At 30.1% G+C, this 22,307-nt stretch overlaps 1 protein-coding gene across 5 annotated transcripts in view; it reads right to left on the minus strand.

Annotated features, from left to right (window-relative positions):
- LOC142322266 (N(4)-(Beta-N-acetylglucosaminyl)-L-asparaginase-like) overlaps positions 1-22,307 on the minus strand; it is an 869,152-nt gene that overhangs the window by 19,287 nt on the left and 827,558 nt on the right. For 4 of the 5 annotated variants that reach the window (XM_075361165.1, XM_075361164.1, XM_075361162.1 and 1 more), the window contains one exon: positions 4,103-4,256. In XM_075361165.1, coding sequence (XP_075217280.1) covers positions 4,103-4,256 — 154 coding nt within the window. Of the gene's footprint in view, positions 1-4,102; positions 4,257-5,392; positions 5,630-22,307 lie in introns of those variants that run through there. The other variant, XM_075361161.1, reaches the window with a different exon arrangement.

Genomic DNA, 22,307 nt, shown 5'->3' on the forward strand with positions numbered 1-22,307 from the left:
AAATACTTTAAAATAAAAGTAAATAATATTTTTATATTTTTATTTTAATTTTTATATAAAGCTTGAAGAGGATTAAAAAAATTAAATTAATTTACATAAGTACAGAAAGAATTTTTTTATTGTATTTTTACGTTTTACCCGCTTTTCAAAGAAAAATTCAGTATTACTTTTGATCACATGGTGAGAATAGGGAGTGGAAAAAATCTTCTTTGCTTTTTACGGAAATACTGTTAACTTAAAATTGGGTTTCCTTTCTGACTTACTCAATTATCAACGACCAGCAAAAACTATTGAAGATAAATTGATGAAAATTTGTATACACGTCCTTCGTACGGTGTAAGTGTACACTAAGAAAGGATTTTTTGAATTTCCGAGTTAAAAGGGTTAAAATGGAGTATTAATGAAATTTTCTATTTTTTGAATTCCTTGGTAAGAAATGAAGATATCAAAATGATTTTTGGTGTGTGTAATCGTCATTTGAGTATCTAAAAACTAACTTCTAGATTTTTTGAAATTCTGATTTTTTTGAGTTAAAGTAGATTTAGAATTTTTTTTGAAACCGGGCTATTTTTTTAATTCCTCAGAAACAAACGAAGATTATCAACTTGATTTTTGGTGTGAATAATTTTCATGTAATTACTTAAAATCCAATTTCTAGATTTCGAATTCGAAATTTGACCTTGAAGGATGAAGAAAGGTAAAGCAATTTGACAATGATTGCAAGTTTTTCCCACTTCCGACTGTACTAAACAAGATATTGACTAGAATTGGGCTTTCAAATATTCTTCAGATAAATACCTAAAAATCATTTTCAGGTTTTTTGGAATTTCGATTTTTTTGTGGAGTGCGAAGGTGCACGGCGCGTGGCTCAACCATTACAGTCTATGTTTTACTGTATGTGAAATACGATTAGCTACACCTGCCTCCGGTTATTTGACTAAAAACATAAAATAAAAGTAATTAAACAATTTAAAAAAAGAAATGAAAAATGAATTACAGCCGCCTTCTAGTGGTACTTGTCCGGTTACGCTAAGAACCGGGCAAAATACATTTTTACCCATACTTCTTGCGGGTAACCAGTTATAATAATAATATTGCGGTAATAAGTTATAACTAATATTTTTAAGATGGAGGCCGACTGTTTTAAAACCACATTCCTAGATAATTCAAAGTTTCGGTCCTGTACTGACCGAACTGTTGCTATGAGGAAATTACATCACACTAATATTTTCTTAATAAATTGAACAGGCTTTAATTTTTATTTATCATTATTATTCTCACAAGCATTACCATAATGAACACGTGGGGTTCAAGGTCATAGCCCTGGGGCTAAACAGGAAGGACGAGCCATGACCGGCTAAATATCCCCTGAACGTGATGGGAATCGTAAATAACCATATAGCGCGGGATAAGCCGTGACGGGGATGCTAATATATGTGCATAGGTTATGAATAGAATTTTGTGATTCGAAAATGTCCAAAACTATTTCATCAATTTCATTAAAATTAAATGATATTGTATTAGTGTATCTGAAGTTGTGCATTTGAAAATTGATGAATATTGATTGAGTCGTTCTTGAGTTACGGTCAATTTAAGGTAGTCAACAAGACAATGCAGTGGTGTATTTTTCATACGCGCTTTGCAATGAGTCACAGTGGTGAGTGAAGTGAAACTTGATGTTTGGTTATAGGTTGTTCTAGTTATTTGAACGTACGAGTATGTTACTCTGAAAATCAGTGAGTTTCCGACTGCGAAATAGTGAGGCCGTAGGAAACAAAAAGTCGGTTTCTCGCGCAAAATTGCGCCATGGTTTTTATTTTTTAAGTATGTTTTTCTTTGCAGTTTGATAGACATTTTATAGCCTGATGCCAAATTTTTATATATTTTATTTCTTTTATGTAATATCATTCTGTGGTAACAATGAAGTAAGTTATTTTAAGTTGAAGATTGCTGTATAGAATCAGTGTCAAGTTAAGCACCTTTTAGGCACAGCAAAATACTCTTTTAAGTAGGGATGATACAGTAAGAAATCTGCTATCAATACTGGCATAAAATAATAATTGTCTCCTTTCATATTTAGATTTTGTGTTGGAGTGAAACCAGTGTTGTGAACCGGGAGTATTTATAAATATGTGTTACACTAAAGGATTATAGTATTGTGAATACAGAGAATTTAGTTACAATTGTAATGCAAACAATAGATAAGTGGCATTGTAAAAATTGCCTGAACATTAAATAAATAAATGAATGACCTATATTTCATAAATCTACTGAAACAAAGATTTTATATTACTTGTTTATATATCTCATTCTATTAATTTTACTGTTTGCTGTAAAATAGAAATCATTTTTAATCAATTTTGTGTTTTCAAAACGTTCTTTCTCATGTAAGCAGTAAAAGGAAGCTCTGTAGATTTTATATTAATTGCTCTCTATTAGTGTATGATGATCATAACATGATCAGTTATCACGATGATGTTTTAGTCATAAATGATTGAAATATTAAAAACTAAAGCACATCACTAGTGAATTTCCCCCTAAATCATAAATTTGCTTTATTATTTGATTTAGAAATATACACTGTTAAAAATATTGCTATGAGGTGATTACTTTTTTACTTCACATCTTTTACTTATCTTGATTGAAAGCAAAGCTATAGAAATATTTTTAAAGAATGACAATTTCGGTAGTCACTCATTACCATTTCTATCCAGATATCTGTTATCAACCTACAGTTTAATTCAAGGGCATAAGAGAGAATAATATGAAACATTAATCCACAAATTTGAAACTGTAGGTAGTGTACTGACTGATGGAAAATGGAACTTCCTTTGATGATAAATTGTGTAAAGGTAGGCTCTATCGTTTAAAAATATCACAAATGATCTTATTCTTAAGAAATTTTACAGTATAGTTAACACTTTTTAAAAGAAGATAACAGTCATTCAGTACTAGGGTTTCTGTCTACAAGTGAATTAAATCCCATTGAACTTCCAATCTTTTATTAGCTTTTTTAAAAAAAAAAAAATATTTTTAAGGGCTTAGACACTCTGCAAATGACTGAAATGATAATACTGAGCATGTGAGGATATAAATGAAATTGAGCGGTTGAACACTTGAAATCAAGTGCTATAAATGAATTTTTTATTATTATTTTGGGAAGTGATAATCAGAATTCTGATATGGCACATAGAAAGTATTAAGAAAGACATTCTAACTTCAGATAGTCAGAATTTTAAGGTTTTAAGGAATTGCACATTGCAGATGCATAAAATTATTTCATAGGTGGAGAAATATTTTCTGCATTTAACTGCTTATAACTGATTACACATGACCAATAAAATTTGTCTCTAAATCATTCTGTAATCGGAAAACATGTCATATATCTAAGTAAAATGTTAAAAATCTTTCCTTACTTGATATAAAGTTACAAATCATGTTGTAATTGATCCTGTAGATTTTCACTTGCTCTCTTAAATGCAAAAAAATGTGTAACAGGTTTCATTATTCTTTCTCAAAATTATTTTTAATTTGATTCCAGCAGAAAATCTTTATTATAAACATCACTTCATTATACATAGGAAGTTTGATTCTTAAATATTTCTTGAAAAATTACGGATGTTTAATTGTAATGATATTTTCATAGAAGATGAGTTTTACATTTTATGTTTAATTCAATTGTAGCATATATACAATTTTCTTAAGAAAATGAAAATCTTTCTGATTCTTACTTAATCTTGTTTTGTTCGACAAGTTTACAAATTTCTAGCTTTGTTACTGTGAAACTAACAAACTTTTGTAAAATGTTACTTTTAAAAGGTATCGAAGATCACTAATATATAAAAAAAATATATTATTCCATTTAACCATTATTGTGTGGTGTAATGAATCGATTTTCTTTATAAATGGTACTTTAACAAATATTTAAAGTATCTCATTAATAAATAAGTTTTTAATTCTGAAGAGTTTTGAAGAATAGAAATGTACTTCTTAAATGAATAACCGTACAACTAAAAAAATGTGTATGAAAACATCAAATCAAACTCTTCTTTTTACTATTTCCCTGTTAGGAAAACATAAAGGTTTAATTAAATTATGTTACCCGTCAATAATCATAGCATCAAGAGTTGTTTCTCCATTCTCATCTGGACTTCCACCAAAACCAACAGTTCTCTTGCATTGCTCCATCTCACATGTTGTACAACCAGCTTCAACTGCATCTATTGCTGATTTGTTAGCGATAAGATAATTCCATGCTACAGTAATAAAAAAGAGTTAAATAAACCAATAAATAAATAGAAAAATTTCACCAAATAAATTAATCAAAAAATAATTTATGACCAAATAAGTTATGAAAAATAATATTATAGTAAATCAAATTGTTGAATAAAAGAGGTAAACTTTAATAATTTGTATTTTATATTTTATTTTCTTAATTTTGAAGAAAAATTGGGAATACATGAATAATTTACTGAAAAAATATTCTGTACTGAGCCTAGTTTGCATGTAATTTTGCTTATACTGTTTCTAACAGTAAAAAACCTTTTTAACATGAAAACTCAAAATATTTGTATTTAGGGCTGATTTTTGTCTTGTTATGTAAAATAATTTTAAATTGAATAATTCTTTTATACAACAAAATTTTGTTGTTGTTCTGGGCCATTTTTGAATTTTTGAAATGTATTTATTACTAGAAAAAAAATCACAAAACACTCATATTAGGCAAACAATAATCATATGACTAGGTAAAAATTACTTAAATAATTTTTAATACTTAAAGATAAATAACACACACACACACACACACACACACACATATATATATATATATATATATATATATATATATACACATACACACAAATTAGTTTGCGATTAATTGTTGAATCTTAATATCAAGAAGTACAATGGAATTTTTCCATCAGCACTGAGTTAGTTATTTACATCTTTTAAACCAGTGATTCCCAAACTTTTTCGAGTCGAGGCGCCCTTTTTCAATTAAGATCTTTCCATGGCGCCCTACCCTAAGTAAAAGTGTGACTACTCGTAAGTAAAAGATAAAAATAAATAAAACTCGTGTATCTTCAATTATTTTTTTAACTTTATTAACATTAAATTAATGATTATAAATGTCTTGGTTTAATTATTTTACAATATTTCGCGACTCCCCTGTGAAGAGGCCGCGGCGCGCAGTTTGGAAATCACTGTTTTAAACTAATAAATAACTTTTTATTATAACATGAGCTTTTTAACATGCCTTAAAAAACTGTTGTTAGATGAAATAAATTGATTAATTTATTCAGGTAACAGATAGAATTAGACAACTTCTGACAAACGTTTACAAATATCATACTATCTTGTGAAAAAAAAAAGTAATGAAAGCAGTTCTTACCACTTTTAGCTGCATCTTCAAATTCCCAAGTATTTATGACTATCGGAATAGCATATTGTGGATGTTTATGTGAAGGATTATTAAAAAAATAAAAATATATTGCAACACAGCCTGAAATTATAAGAATAATTACAATAATAATAGATGCTGCAGTTGATGTAATTGGACATTTTTTTGTTTTATGCACCATATTTTACAGTACTGTTAACAATGTTACTGTTGAATAAATACTGCTTATTAACTACATTATTTTCAGACAAATAAATAATATCAAGGACATGGGCGATTATGATAAGCACCTAGCAATAAACCAATGTTCTTGTATTTAATCAGTTTATGACAACTATTGTTTTTTTTTTTTACTAGACTGAATTTTATGATAATTCATTCTCAAATTAGAAATCTATTTTTTTTCTTTACTACACTGAATTTTACGATAATACATTCTCAAATTACATATAAATATATTTTTTTAAGATAATTTTTAAATAATCAAGTGAGTCAGCTTAAAAATAATGCTTTTTAAGCATTATTTATAAATTAATAATTTTTTTTTATTAATATACTATTTTGTTAACAGTAACAATATCAGTGTATTCATGTTTTAAAAAAAATATTTTTAATTCCAAATGATATATTAAAAGTAAGCAATGAATTAGTTAACATGCTAGTATATGTACAGACACATATACAGACATTATATAATATACATTTTTTTCCATTTCTTTTAGCATGTTGATTACATAATTTTCTTTATACATGTGGTATTTAACTTCTTTTGACATTCTCATGATTCAATAACTTTTCTGACCTTTTACTTTATTACTAATGTCTCTACTTATTCTCCTTTTTAATTATCCGTTAGATTCATAATTGAAGTTTGTATTTTGTAAACTTTTATTTAAATCTAATCAATTTTTTAATTTTCAGTAGAAGATATGTGCTTTTAGGTACAGCTGCAATTAATCACAAATTACACTTATGAAAATCAAACACAGTTTCTTTTTTTTAATAATTTATACATATATATATATATCACAACCACCAAAAAAATAATTTCATTGTTAAAAGAGTTAGCAAATCTCCTTATCACAAAAACAGAATGATATTAAAAAATGGTGAATAATACAAACCCACGAAAATCACTTACAATGTGAAGGTATCCCTTAAAAAACAATTGTGTATCCCGAATCCGAAAAAGATTGATATAAAAAGAAACTGAATATATTTGCTGCTCTCAAACTTTGAATTCTTTGCCTCAAACATTGAAAAGAAATATTTAATAAATTAAGTCGTAAAAAATATGGGTGTTTATAAAAGAACTCCTTGGTTCCAAAAAATCGTAATAAAATAATGGAATCGGTTTAAAGTATCCGGTTTTCATATTTATGTTTGCTACAATATTAAGCTTTTTATCGCAAATATTCGTCGTGGTTGGCACCAGTGTGTAACCTTCACTACGTATCCTGTCGTCAGCCTCACTTTCAGTCACGACGACGCCGCAGTAGATAGCTCAATACGTGATTTGGTTTATCAAGACAATCGGTCGTCACAGTTTAGCGTAATTATCGATATGAATATGGCGGTGCCGCGCACACGAATAAGTCAATACTCCAGTGATTTAATCAGTTTAAGGAAACGGGCAGTGCCTTAAAGGGGAAGTCACCACACAGGCCGTTTGTATCTGAACAGAATGCGGAACGGATCCGAGCATCTTGTACGCATAGTCCGAGAAAATCATTAGCAAGGCTCAATTTAGAGTTGGGAATACCTAAAAAATCTAAAGTGTACAAAGTGGTACTTAAGAGTCTTAGACTACGTGCGTGTAAGATACGACTTTTACACGACATCAAACTAGGCTTACCATATGTTTGGGATTAACCCGGACAGTCCTAGTCTTTTCGTGTTGTCCGAGGTTGCAAAAATACCCGCGGTTTGAGAATTTTGACTGGCGAAAATTTTTTTAAATTTTAGACTTATATGTTTGACATCGCGCTTTTAAACGTTCTCTTACGGCCGTAGACATAAAATAAATATAATTTGAAGTAAATAAATCGAAACTTAAAGATGTTTTAACATTTAATGTTTGAACGGCTAATTGATGTATTGTTTGAATATTGGCTTCTAGATCAATGTCTTGGATCTAATTCTTGTCAGGAAACTGGAATTTTTTCACTTATTCCATTCATCCGAAAGCATGTTTCAATTTTATAATAATAAAAATAAAGAAATGTAAATAAATAATAATATAAATGTAATATAAAAAACAATGAACTAAATAGATGTAAATTTTGAACTAAGAATCAAATTTATATTAATGTATTCTCTCTCTCTCTCTCTCTCTCTCTCTCTCTCTCTCTCTCTCTCTCTGTGTGTGTGTGTGTGTGTGTGTGTGTGTGTGTGTGTGTGTGCGCTAGTGTGTGTGATTGCATGTATGTACATGTGAATGTTTATATTGAAACCACCAAAACATATTTCCAAACTTACACAAATTTTTATACATCATAATTAGCAAAAATGAAAACTGCTTTATTTATAGTTGATAGGGCAGTTGTTATTCTCATTGTTCTAATAGTTATGAATAAAACAGTTGTTTATTTTACAATTGTTAAGTAAAAGATTTTTGAAAATTTTGATGAGTTAATTTTTAATATTGATTCTTTTTCTGATGCAACGTGTTGAAAAATATTTAAAAAATGTACAATAGGTAAACCATTTTTATTTGGTAGTTAAATTAATCCCATTATTAAATATTTATAATAGAAGGTATTTCTGTTGTAAATATTACAACAGAAGAAGAATGTTAAATTAAATTATATTTATAAAAAAAATTAAGGTGTAATTAATAAAAAACTTAGGCTTTAATGCAATATGTTACATTATAGTTAAAAAAAGAACATAGTTATATAATGTTTTTAGTTGTGTTCTAAATAATAAAATATAATTGCCTAAAAATTAGCTGATAAATTTAATAGATAAAGGAATGAACTACATAATAACATAGTTTGGGTTCAATTCCTAGGAGTAGTAGTATTATTACTATCACATCATTTCATTATATTTTCATAAGTCTCATTGATTTTTGTTGATATTGCTAATATATGATGACCTGTAATATATTATATTACATAGTAAGAAAATTATTTGTATTAACAAAATTTCTGTTAAGTTTAATAATTTTTTTCAATATACAAATTCTATTACATTTTTTCTTAGAGAAAATATGTAATAAATTTTTTTTTACAGTTATTGGTGATTATAAATATCCAAACAATGATGAATTAGGGCAGATCTCTCACATGCCTTGGATGATTTTGATTTCCTAGCCTTCGTCCCAGTGTCCTGATTGTGAGATGTTAAAATGTTCCAGTTTGTAAAAAAAAAACAAAACAAAAACAAAAAATACAAGTTCAGTACTTTATGATAACATATAAGGTTATTTTGAATTCCCTGATCAACTGTTGGTCAGTCTGAATGAGATTTATTAGATTGTTTCATTTGCTCTTGTTCATTTTGTATTCCATTATTGTTCTATTGGTATGTTTAGCATTTTTACACTCAATTGTAGGAAACTGCTATTGGTATATAAAATGACAGCAAACAGTTTAATTAACACATTCAGTGCTAAGGTTTGAATAAATAATTTCCCTTTGGCCCCATTTATTTTTTGTTCATTCTGTAGATTGGGTTTATTTGTGAGTTGTATTGCAATTTATTTATGATGAAAAAATTCTGAACGATTTACTGTAAATTGGGATTATTTGTGAGATGTATCGCTGTTTATTTTTGGTGAAAAAAATTCTGAATGATTTACAACAAAAGATTTTCACGCAAATATCTGAAACTATTCTACACTCTTACCTGATTCCAAACATGTTTATGTGACCAATACTAATTATGAACATTGTCTAAAAACAAAATAACTTAATCTGAATTATATAATTTTACCATGTTACTGAATGGAAGTGGTAACTGTTTATTGGTTAGTAGTTCAGAATAAAAAAAAATTATTGTAATCTTTTATTACTTATTAAAAAAATATATAAGTTTGAGGATGGAAAGGTGATGAGTTCAAAATTACAATGATGTTAGCAGTATTTTACTATGGAAATCAAAGTACATTTACTGACAGTTTGTTAGGAGTTGGATTTGGAAAGGAATCCTACTGTTATTGCAACTGCTTGTGGGAGTAATGTTAGTTCCTTTCTTGCTACACCTCAGAAGAGCCCCTGAGCCGTTTATTGTTCAGAAAATTCAGAATAACAATATTTTGTTTTGTTTGTGAATAGTGACCCATCATAATTCTTTTTCTCAATTAAATGTCTCAGTTTTCTATTTTTTAAAAATGGGTTTCCAAAAAAAGAGCATCATAAATTCATTGAAGTATGACTTTTTTACAAATCTCTTTTATTTATTAAAAGATTGATTTATTTACTGAAAACCTTAGAATCACCTTTCATTACTTGTATTATTTTTTGACTATTGAAGTATGTACAGTATTACTTTTGGTAACCATTAGAGTGTCGGTGGGGGGGAGGGGGTTAAACGAATTATCTTCACATTTTGCGGTATGAGTATGAAAATTGGGGTTTCTTATATATTTATTTACGTACAGGCTTAAGTATAAAATTTTGTAGCTAGAAAATTTACAAAACTACTACAATTTTCTTGAAATTTATATTTGCTGTAGTAGTGTGTATCTGAAGTTGTGCATGCACAAATTTGAAGAAGATTGGTTGAGTTATTTTTGAGTTATGCTCAATTTAAAGTTGAAAAATTTAAGCAGGGCAAGTTAAAGGAGTGCTTCATTATCATGCTACAAGTTTGAATGTTGACATTTCTTTTTATAAATGTTTTAAGTATTTAACAACAGATAATAGTACAACATTGTTAATTTACTAAAATAAAATTTTAAACATAAATAATTTTAAACTTCTTTTTTTTTTAAATATCTTTCACCCCAATTGAAGGACTTAAGTCTTTCCATGCCCACTAAATCTTCAAAGAACAAGCTATGGATTTAGCTTGCTGCTGTCTCTTCCGTTCCCACATCAGTTTCATATTTTTCAATCTGGTGACCGCAGGCCAGATAGGATGAGGGAGAGGGATGCATACACATGAATTTCTTTCTGGCCATGGCGCTTTTCGGGACAGACTGCAGAAATTCGGCCTGGTAGACTTTGGAATGTGTCCGCAATGTGGACAACTATGACACTTACCATGTATTATGTCAATGAGGGAAATATGAGCTGATGCGCATGGAGACTATTTATTGGCTCGATATCATAGGGTCGGCATTAGATCTCCATGCTAATCGGAGGAACTGGGTCGATTGGGCGATTGTGGAGAATTTTATAACTTATCTTGCAAAGGAAAGGATTGCTGAGGGGGTTTAGGGCTCTGCTTGGGTTTTCCCGCTTTATCTTTTGTTGTTGTTGTGCTATTTTTCATGTTTTGTGTACTGAACTCACTTTGGCCTACTTCGGGTAGATAGTTAAGCTCCTTTGTTATCGTGCAGTCCATTCAGTCTTATTTAAGACTGGGCATGATGTGTTTCATTTTGTTTATGAGTTCATTAAATAGTAGTATGGCAATGGGAATGTCACTCGTGGCATTCGCATCAGTGGGATTCTGACTGAAGCTAGACTGAAAGATGTCAATGCCGAGGTATTGAAGATGACCTCCAGTAAAGCCTAGTAAAGGGCTCCAGTAAAGGGCTTGATATGGAGGGGGGCATGGTAATCGAAACAGTCACATGGAGGAGAGTGTCTTCTCCTATTGAATCAGGATAGGCTTATTTTAAGTTAAAGTAACTCGGTTTTCGATTGATGGCTTCTCGTTGAGATTCCATGTGATTATTTCACCGAGATATTTAAATTCTTTGGCAAGTTGTATTTTGTTTCCATTGCTCAGTTGAAAGGTCTGGAGTTCTTGTTTAAAGGTTGGCATTATTTCTGTTTTCTCTATTGATATTTCGAGCCCAATTTTTGCTACTACTTCTTGGAGATGTAGATTTGATAGTTTCTTCTAAATTAATTAGTAGTAGTGATAGGTCATTTGCAAAGGCAAGACAGTTTACTTTGATATCCTTTACAATTTTGATCATCGATGGGTACCTCTTGTTCCATTCTCTTATGATCTACTCGAGAGCACAGCTGAAAAGTAGTGGGATAACCCATCCCCCTGGTGAAGTCCAGTCTTGATTTTGAATTCTTCTGAAAGTTTTCCTCTGAATCTCACTTTAGATTTGGTGTTGGTGACGGTGACTTTGATTAAGTAAATTAGTTTTCTGTTGCGATTATGTTCGGTTGTTTTCTTTTATTGAAGGTGAGTTGTGTTATTTATTTTATATAAGAAAATAAAATATTTTTTTTTGAATTATTTAATTAAATTACAGTTATAAATTTAATTTTGTTATAAACAGAAAATATATTTTAATATTAAAAAAAAATTATACCACTTCTAGTTTTTCATTTTTTGTAAAATTTATGATTAGAATTACTTATGATACATTTTCTAATAAAATAAAATTACAAAGAGTTGGTCTTGTGCAGAACTGCACAAGATTTTTTTTTTAATAATGAAATAGGAATAATTAAACGTAATATATTAAATAAATATATAAAAAAATACAAATACATAATAAATAAATAATATAATTAAATATGATATATATTAATTGAAAGAAATATGCAGTGTTTCAAAAAACGTTTCTGTGATTATTTAAATAGTGAATCTGAAATGAATACATTTCTATAATAAGAAAGTATATCTGGTTGTTATGACAATTTCCTTTCATTATTTTATAAGTTATTGAAGAGGAAACTTGAATGATAGTTTTCAATCCTTTATTAACCTTCAATTTTGTCCTTCTTGTTCACTCCTTTTCCCACAGAGCATTTTTATTTTATAATTTTTTTTTTTTACTACTATTAACCTCCTTCAACATATAATTTTTCATTTTTAACACCTGCGCAGTAATTTTTTTTGTTCTTTTGGAAGTGATCGTCTAGTAAATGCAGACAAAGCATTTCAGTTAATAATTTCTTTTATTACTCGTCATATTATCCACTTGTTTTTTCTCTAACATTGCTAATTTGAAAAATAATAATTTCTATGTTTCCTATTAAAAACATAAAAATTAAAATCATAAATCTGGAATGCTTTTGTTACTTATAGCTTTTTGTATTTCTGACTTTGCTTATTCTGGAAGTTTTGTAAAGGTTTTTTCTACAATGAACTATTGAACCTTAATCGAAAGAAGTAAAATGGAATTTTTCCAGCATCATTGAGATATTAATTATTAGTTAAACCTTTTAAAGTAATAAACATATCAAAAAATAAATGAAAAAATATTACAAGTTATTCATGAAATTATATATATATTTTTTTCGTTAAAAAAAAAATTGTATATGTAATTAATAGGCATAGAAGGAAGTCATGTGATGTCCGCATCAGAGTTTTTATCAATTTATGTTCATTAATTTTTGCTGGGCATTGATTATGAATCACTTATGAAATATACTTTTATGTGTGTGTTTGTATATATATATATATATATATATATTCAATCATAGTTCTATATATATATATATAGTCAGGGCTACCTCAAGGTTATTAGTTACAACGAGCCGTCGAAGCCATTCGGCGGCAATATATATATATATATATGCAGTCTATATTACGGTTCTCCCATCACAGCTTCTCCCTCGAGTTCAATGTGGATTCAACCAAAATATCTTTTTAATAGGAAACTTATTTTTATATATGAGTGCTAGCATTCCCCTTTGTGGCTCTGCCGACGCTATATGAAGCCGGTCATAGGGCTCGCTTTGCGCGCTCTTTCCGTCTATTCAGAGGTCTCTGCCCCTTGGACCCCACTGTGTTCATTAAACTCATGCTGGTGAGAATAATAATGATCAATAAAAATTAAAGCCTATTCAATTTATAAAAAAAACATTAGTGTACTGTGATTTATTCAATGCAATACTCTGGTCAATACAGGACTTGAAACTCTAAGAATGTGGGTTTAAAACAGTCAACATCCCTCTTAAAAATATTAGTTGTAACTGGTTACCTGTACTTCATAATGTATTTTACCCAGTTATTAGAGTTATCCAATGAACACGACAAGGAAATGACCGTAATTCATTTCTCACTTTTAAAAAAAATGTCTAATTACTTTTATTTTATGTCATTTAGTCAAGTAATCTGAGGCAGGTGCAGCCAGTTGTGTGTCACACATACAGTAACAATATGTATATTGGGTGAGCCACCCTTAAAATAAAACAGGGAAATGGGGAAGATTTGCAATCATTGTTCAAATATTTTTTACCTTTCTTCGTCCTTTCAAGGTCAAATTTTCAAAAATCAAAAATTAGTTTTCAGATATTCACATGAAGATTACACACACCAAAAATCAAGCTGATACCTTCATTTGTTCATTTAACTTGGGTAAATTACGGTAAAATCCTAATCGCCCTAGATGTTTAATAAACTGTTCTCTCTGTCTAATTGAAGTTAAGCACAATACTGGTGTAACTTAATTAACTGTTGTTGGAATTTGTTATGGAATATGAATCCACAGCAAACAATACCATTTAAAATTTATAAAAATGACATGAAGAATAATGTCAAAGCCACATTTAAGAAAAGGTTTTTAAAAATACAGGATGTTTTAATTAATACAGGATGTAATTTTTCTTAGCAGTCAATATTTAAATTAAATAAATTATTCAAAATTTTATCTGTCTTCCTTTTTCAAAATCTTATCAAAAATTGTTGTCCTACTTCTGAAAATTGATAAAAAACAACTTTCATAAAGATTACAAAAGAAATATAAAAATTATAATTATTGTAAGAATGTTCAGTACCCAGAGAACTGACTGAATCATTGAACTGAGAGGGCTGATTTGAACCGTAAGAATGCTACCAACAGCATTTTAGTGGTTAAATTACAAAGTCTACAAAACAATGGAAAAGTTACAGAATCAAAAGTTCTGTAGTGGATAATTTACACTTATAAGTATAAAGTATATCTTATCATTATTAGTTTTCTATAAGTATGTACATTTTAGAAAAAAGTTTTGATATGGAACTGTTATAAAACTAATAAATTTTTCCACACAAACAGCCTTATGGTGGTAGTACAAATTAATTATTTTTTTCCATAATGGTCAGTGATAAAAAAATATTTAATACTATACATTTTTTAAACAAGAAGTCTCAAGGCTACAAGGGTGAAGAATGATGGCTACAAGGGTGACTGAAAGATCTTGTAAACGTTACATGTATTAAATTTGGTTCATTAAGTTGTTCAAAATGTTTAGTCATAAGTTATGAAAATACAAGAATTCTATTGTACTAATATATTAAGATTGTTTTATGACAATATTATTTTTATTTTTACTAGTTGCTGACTAATTAATTATTTTTTTTGCTGATTGATGAGTCTTAAGAAAAACTGTTAATTAATATTCTTAATATACTGGGTATCTGAGAATTATCTGAACAACTTTGATGTCTTATTAGAAAAAAATAATAGTCCTGTTAGTAAAAAAAAAGGTTGGGCTGTCTTTAACAGGTAACTTATAAAAATTTCCTTGGGAAATACTACTTAGTGCTGTAATTGCATATATAACCACATATGACAGTTGCCTTGAATCAACAGATGAAAGCACAGTGTGTAGAGTGGTTTATTGAAATAAAATCAGACACAGAAGTTCAACGCAATTTTAAAACCTGGTGTAGATTAGATCCACCCTGTAGAACAAGAATTTGTTCATTCAAGATATGATAAATTTAAAGAAACTGGTGGTGCTGAACATAAGAAGGGTGCAGACTGGCCTAGAACATCAGATGAAAAAATGAAGATCATTCGTAAGTATTTTGTTCACAGCACTGAGAAGTCAACTCGAACTGCTGCGAGCAAGTTAAATCTTCCATGATCTACTATTTACAATGTTTTGAAGAAATAATTAAAATTGCATCCTTATATATTAAAAATATTGCTGCACACTACACCACAACATCACACTCCTAGAAAGGAGTTTGCTGTGGAAATGATTGAAAGAATTGAAAATGAAGATTGTTACCTTAAAAAAGTAATATTCTCAGATGAGGTTACATTTCATGTGTCTGGAAGGTGAACACTCAGAAAATTCAAATAAGGGAATCAGAGAACCCACAAGTTACACTTGACCGCTTTAGAGATAGCCCAAAGATTAATGTTTGGTGCAGACTGCTTCATATTCGTGTGATTGGACCTTTTTTCTTTTTTGTAAGTAGCAGTTAAGGCAAATATCTATATGGACTTGTTAGAAGGGTTTGCTTACCCTCAGCTTGAAGAGTTACAACCTGAAATCATATTATAAATAAGATGGAGCACCGCTACATTGGGGTTTATTATTGTGTGAATCCACTCACGTAACAACACATTCCCAAATCACTGGATTGGACATGATGAACAGATTGCTTGGCCAGCTAGATCACTGGATATAACTCAATATGATTTTTTCCATGGGGTTTCATCAAGGACAATGTATACAAAACTTGTGTTGTGAATATACCTTAAGGAAAGGATTGTTAACGCATTCCAATTCATAGATGTGGATATATTACAACGAACATGGAATGAAGTTGATTACTGTTTAGATATTTTGCTAATTGCTAATGGTGCACACATTGAATGTCTTTGATTACAGGGAAAAAAACATTCAATTTTAATGTTTCTAAATTCATCATTTTTGTATATTAATAAATAAATTATTTTACTCAATATCAAAGTTGTTCAGATAATTCTTGAACACTCGGTATATTTTGTATACTGTTAAAGACATGATGATAATTTTATGCTGAAATTCTTATATCACTCAACATCATCAAAATAGAATGTGGGTTTAATTTAGGTCATATATTTTTACAACAAATTGCAAAATGTTAATAAATTTCACAGATGATTAGTTAATAATTGGCAGTGTTCTAGTAAATAAAAATGAATTGTTTTCTAAATCATATAGACTATAAATTTTTCTCATATCCAAAACTCTTCTTGTCTGAAAAGTTTTATGTAATGTAAAAATCAATGTAGTATGAAAAACTTTCTTCCTGTTGTAATTTAAGGTGAAAAATGTATAAAAATGGTTAATCCATGTAGTATGAATAACAAACTTTCTGATTTAAAATTAATGTCTAGAAATATTTTTCTAAACTGTACTATGTTAAAAAAGTCACATCACACTTATCAGATGCTTATTGTTTAAAAATTAAATGTCTTCGTGAGTAAGTATCTAAGTATTACAAGTATCAGTACATTGTTTCTTCTTCACTAAAAAGGATTAATATTTTTTCCAGTAAAATGTAATAATAAAATTCTCAGACAGTCTGAGGATGCTTATTATAATTAGTAATGTTGATAAATTATTATTAACAACTAATAATGGAAGTTGTAATAGTAATTCTTCATATTATTAAGAAAATTAAATTACATTTACTGATTATTTCTTAGGAGTTGGATTAGGAAAGGAATCCAGCTGACATACTTACTGCTTGTGGGAGTAATGTTAGTTCCTTTCCTACTACACTTCAGAATACCCTTGAGTGATTTATTATTCAGAAAATTCAGAATAATGATATTTTGTTTTGTATATGAATTTTGCTGCATCATAACTCTTTTTCTCTATTAAATGTCCCAGTTTTCTATTTTAAAAAATGGATTTCCTAAATAGAACAGCTAAATTCAATAAATTGAGATATGATTTTTAACAAATACCATTTTTATTTATCAAAAAAATTATTTATTTACTGCAAACTTTGAAATCATCAAAGTTATTTGTATTTTTTTTTTATAATGAAATATAAAAAACATTTTCTGCGATTATTTAAATCATGATATGGATTGGATACATTTCTATAATATAAAATTGTATTTGGTCATTATGACTGTTTCTATCATTGTATAATTAGTATTTTTAATTTCCTTTCATTATGTTTAAATGAAGAAGAAACTTGAATGAAAATTTTCAGTTCCTTACTACCCTTCAGTTTCATTCTTCTTCACTCCAACAGAGAATTTTTTTTGGTTGTTTTTTGTTTTTTTTACTGCTATTAACCTCCTTCAATATTTTTTTTTTTTTTTAACTACTAACAAGTGATTTTTTTTCTTGTTCTTTTGGAAGTAATCATCTAGTAAATATAGAGAAAGCATCTCAATTAATTAATTGTTTTGTTATTAGTCAACTTACTCATGGTGTTTTATTCTCTACCATTGTAAATTTGACAGTAATAATTTCTATCTTTCCTAGTAAAAACATATAAACCACATGCATAATCCTGCAATATGTTTTTGATAGTTGTAGCTTATTATATATATATTCTAAGTGCTCACAGAAACAATTATAAGGGGGATCACTTTTTCTAATTTTTCCGACTTCCCGTTCGTCCCAGACCAAAACGTTTCCGGTTCTCCTTCGATCCCGGCCTCCGCTATCTCCTGCCCCAAAATTCAAAAACCCCAAAAAATTACCCCCCCAAAAAAAATCTTCGCCAGGTCAAATCTTTCTGTTTAAAACCGTTTTTCGCCATTTCCGACCTTTGACCCAAAATACTCTATCAAAAAAAAGAACAATTAAACGCCTAGAAACGGCAAGATTTTGGCGGCGAAAAATTTTTTGGAGGGCGTAATTTTTAGGGTTTTTAGGATTTGGGGTCAAGAGATGGCGGTGGCTTGGGTCGGTGGAGATCCTGAATGGTTTTGGTCTAGGATGAACGGGAAGTAAGAAAAATTTTAAAAAGTGATCCTCCTTATAATTGTCTCTGTGAGAACTTGAATATATTTCGTGTTCTAGACATCGTCGATACGCCGACTCGCCGCATAACCCTTTAGCTCGCGTATCCTGCATGTTTCAGTGGCTGGGAATTCAACCTGTGCCCACGACCAGCAGCCTGGTTGTTGTGTTTCATGCGAGTTCTGAACTATTTTAAGGCATCTAATCCGAAAGCAATTTGTTTACTGATTTCTCTTCGTGTAAGGCCAAAGAATAATAGTATATGTTCATCGTTTGTGCAAATGCCGCCAGTTTGGACACACAGCTGAAAGGTGTAAACATCAGGAGGTAGTGTGCTTCCACTTTGTGGATGAGAGTCATAAACGAGAGGAGTACACTAAGACGTCGGAGGCACGACTTGTGTTAACAGCAGACGTCTTGGGAAGGACCATAAGCACTCTGTAAATAAGTTGTGTGCGCGTTATAATCGGGCTTTCATAATGTAAAACAATTTAAAATCGTTAGATGGTTAAAATTCAGTAAATAATTGCGTAGTGGTCTTATATTGCACAGATAGAACTTGGCGAGATCGCCACGCGTAGGGGGTTGGTTGTTGTCTTGTTGGAGTATCCTATGTTGCGTCCGGTGAACTGCCAGGTTTTTCTCGTTGGAAAAGTTTTTAGTTTGTTTCTGTTAGCATGACTGCTGCAATGTGAAGAAACGAAATCGTTCTACAGTACGCAAACAATCATCACTTTGTTGTCCGTGCGATGATCAGAACTTGCAACTGTATTGTTCAAGTTCATATTTTCATTATAGAGATACTGCTGATCTCATTTTGAGGTCTGGTATAAAATCCTACGTTTCTCAGGTGGCAGTCGATTCTTTGTTTGTGCGGATGTGAACCCTAAGTCTCTTTTGTGGCATAGCGGCTTCAAAGATGATGGCGGTGAATTAATAGGTTGGTTTTTTCGCACAATAAGTTGCAAGTACGTAATGTACTTGGTGAGTTGCCCACCTTAGAAGGTACGGAGACGAGCGTCGGGTTTTTTTACTTTGAACAAATACAAGGACAACCATGAGTTTGGGAAGATACTGTAAAGTGGTTGTCGCAGGGCAATGTGTTGGTCAGTTATTGTGAGTGGTGGAGTTTGATTCACTTCTGAGGACTAAATTGATCAGCGGGTTTCGCACCGTTGCTTATGCTGTCGATGGTTTCCTGCTGGGCAAGGGATGCTCGTGGAAGCAGGTTGAATTCAAAGACACTCAAGCATGCACGATACACGAGCAAAAGCGTCATCAAAATAAATCGTCCATTAGCTCGGAGAAGTCCACGATGATGCTCCTCAAAGACGTCAAAGTGTGTGAGGCGGCCAGTCGGCGTATCGATGTTTCGAACACGAAATACAGGGTTATCATAAAAAAATTGTGCGGTTTTGAACATGGTTTAAATTAAAACAGAATTACTTAGTTTATGTTTTTTTTATTTTTCAAATTTGTCGTCTCAAAAATATTTTTACATAATTAATAAATTTCAATATGTGCGCCCTTAGTCGCTCGACAAATGTCCAAACGATACTCAACTTCTCTCCAAACATTGGTTAACATTTCTTCGTTAATTGTTGTCATTACTTCATTAATCCTGTTTTTTAAGTGGTTTAGGTCGCGAAGTTTTTGTGTATAAACAACGCTTTTGATGTACCCCCACAAGAAAGAGTCGCAAGCTGTCAGGTTTGGCTCCTTGGAGGCGAAAGTATGGGTCCTTGCCGGCCTATCCATCGATCTCCAAATTTTTCGTTCAAAGCGTCCGTGACCAATGCATTGAAGTGCGGGGGAGCACCATCTTGTTGGAAATGAAGTTGATGAATGTTTTCGAGTTCATCCAGCTGAGGAAAGCAATAATTGGTAAACATGTCAAGATACACAACTCCATTAATTGTTTTTTCAGCAAAGAAGAAAGGCCCTATTACACGATTTTTCATCATAACCACACCAAACATTAACTTTAGGCGAATCGCGTTGTTTCTCAATAATTGCGTGTGGGTTTTCAGAGCCCCATATTTGTGAATTGTGTCTGTTAACACATTCATTCACATAGAATGTAGATTCGTCTGTAAAAATTATATCATCTAAAAATGATTCGTTTTCACTTATTCTGTCAAACATTTAAACAGCGAAATTGTAACGTTTTACACCATCATCGGGGTTCAATTTATGCAGTAGCTGGATTTTATAAGCGTGTAATTTCAGTTTTTTATGTAAAACTTTGTGAACTGTTGATTTTGGAATACCTAATTCGACGCTTCGACGGGAGATGGACTTCCCAGGTCTTCTAATTTCCGATTGTGTAATTAGTTCAGCCGTTTCGTCTGGTACACTTGGTCTGCCGGTTGATTTCTGTTTCAGTTTCTTCGAATTGTTTGAACCAACGTGTTATGTTATTTTTGTGTGGTGGATCTCTTACGAATTCATGTCGAAACGCACGTTGAACTAAAATTACGGATTTTAATTCAGGTATCAATAAAACACACTTTGCTTTGTCTTTATCCGAGAACATAGTAACTCACTAAACTCACCGCAACAACAATACAAGAACTGACGTTGTGGTTACAACTTCTGATAAACAAACTTTTGGGTTGGAGGCTTTCAGGGATACCAATAAAACACCTAGAAATTTCCCTACAATCTTCCTATGAATTACTGAAACCCCACCATTCTTTTATGATATTTCTGTATTTCTGACCTTGCTTAAACTAGAAAAAATGTTCTTATGGAGTACAAGGTTTTCTATGAGTATTATTAATAACTCTTAAAATAATGGTTATGATCAAGTTTTCAATTTTTGTCATTTAATCATATTTATTTTTCTGAACTGAACTCCATCCATAATCCCCAACACATAGAACAAACACATAAATTTGCAAGATGAACATAAAATTATATTTTGGCATAGATATGTTAGTGATACTATCATTTTATATCAAGACACATTATACAATTTGTATATGGTATAAAAAACAGAATAAACCATTAACTTAAATTCACAGGTGAATACGAATAGTCTTATACCCTCTCTACAAAAAGTAATTAACAAAACCACAGTTGAAAATATAGAAAAAAAAATTAGTGTTTTTAAAGTTTTAAATTATTATGAATATTTCGCTCTCAGTTTTTTTAATAATGAATCAAGTAGTTCTTGGAATATTCTTACCACAAAGATCATATGGAAGAATTCAATGCTATAAAATATCTGTTATATCAAGTTGGATACCGAAAAAGAATATGTGAACTCACTCTTAACAAATAATAAATACAGAGACTAAGAAAACCAGATTACAAACTATGTTATGCAAATTGATAACAAACATTGTAAAAAATAGCTCACAAATTAAAAAAATTTATGAGGATAAAATATATATAATATTGAGTAAAATATCAGGATTAGTAGGTACACTTGCTGTTCAATTACAATAAAGAGTTCCTAATCACCCAACTGTTCCTAATGGAACCAAATTCAGTTAACAGTAGGTAAAAACCAACATCAAAAACGTTGCTGTTACTTTGTAGGACGTTTATTTATTTCACTTTTAAAAATTAAATAAAGAAATAATTTTTTAATCTATTATGTGATATTCTACTGATATAATAATGATTATAAATTTGGATTTGTATTCCAATATTTTTATTCTGCATATGGAAAACAAATAATATAACACGATTCTTTGTACTATCAATTTCCATATTTATAATATCAGATTGATTAGCTGTTATCACTGTAGTGGTAACTACTCTTTATAAAATACTATTGAAAGTTAAATCTTGTCTATTTACACTGAAATTTTAAGAACAAAACATTAAAAGTTCTATACAGTAACACAGATCAAGTATTTTCTAACAGCTCATTGAAATATTCAAAAAAATTGATTGATTAGTAACCTTGATGACTTACATGAATACAATTCAGGTACCTTACACCTTAAAACACAGACAATATGAATTATAAATCAAAACCTCAGCTTTGATATTCTAAATGGATAGATATTGTTCAAAACTAAAAAAAGTGACCGCTTCTAAATATCACTCACTATTCCTCTTTGAAGAAAAAAAATCAGTAACAATTTAAACTAGTATCACAGTGCAACTGCAATGAA

The sequence above is a fragment of the Lycorma delicatula genome, chromosome 3, assembly GCF_047948215.1.
Source record: "Lycorma delicatula isolate Av1 chromosome 3, ASM4794821v1, whole genome shotgun sequence".
NCBI classification, from domain to species: Eukaryota; Metazoa; Arthropoda; class Insecta; order Hemiptera; family Fulgoridae; genus Lycorma; species Lycorma delicatula.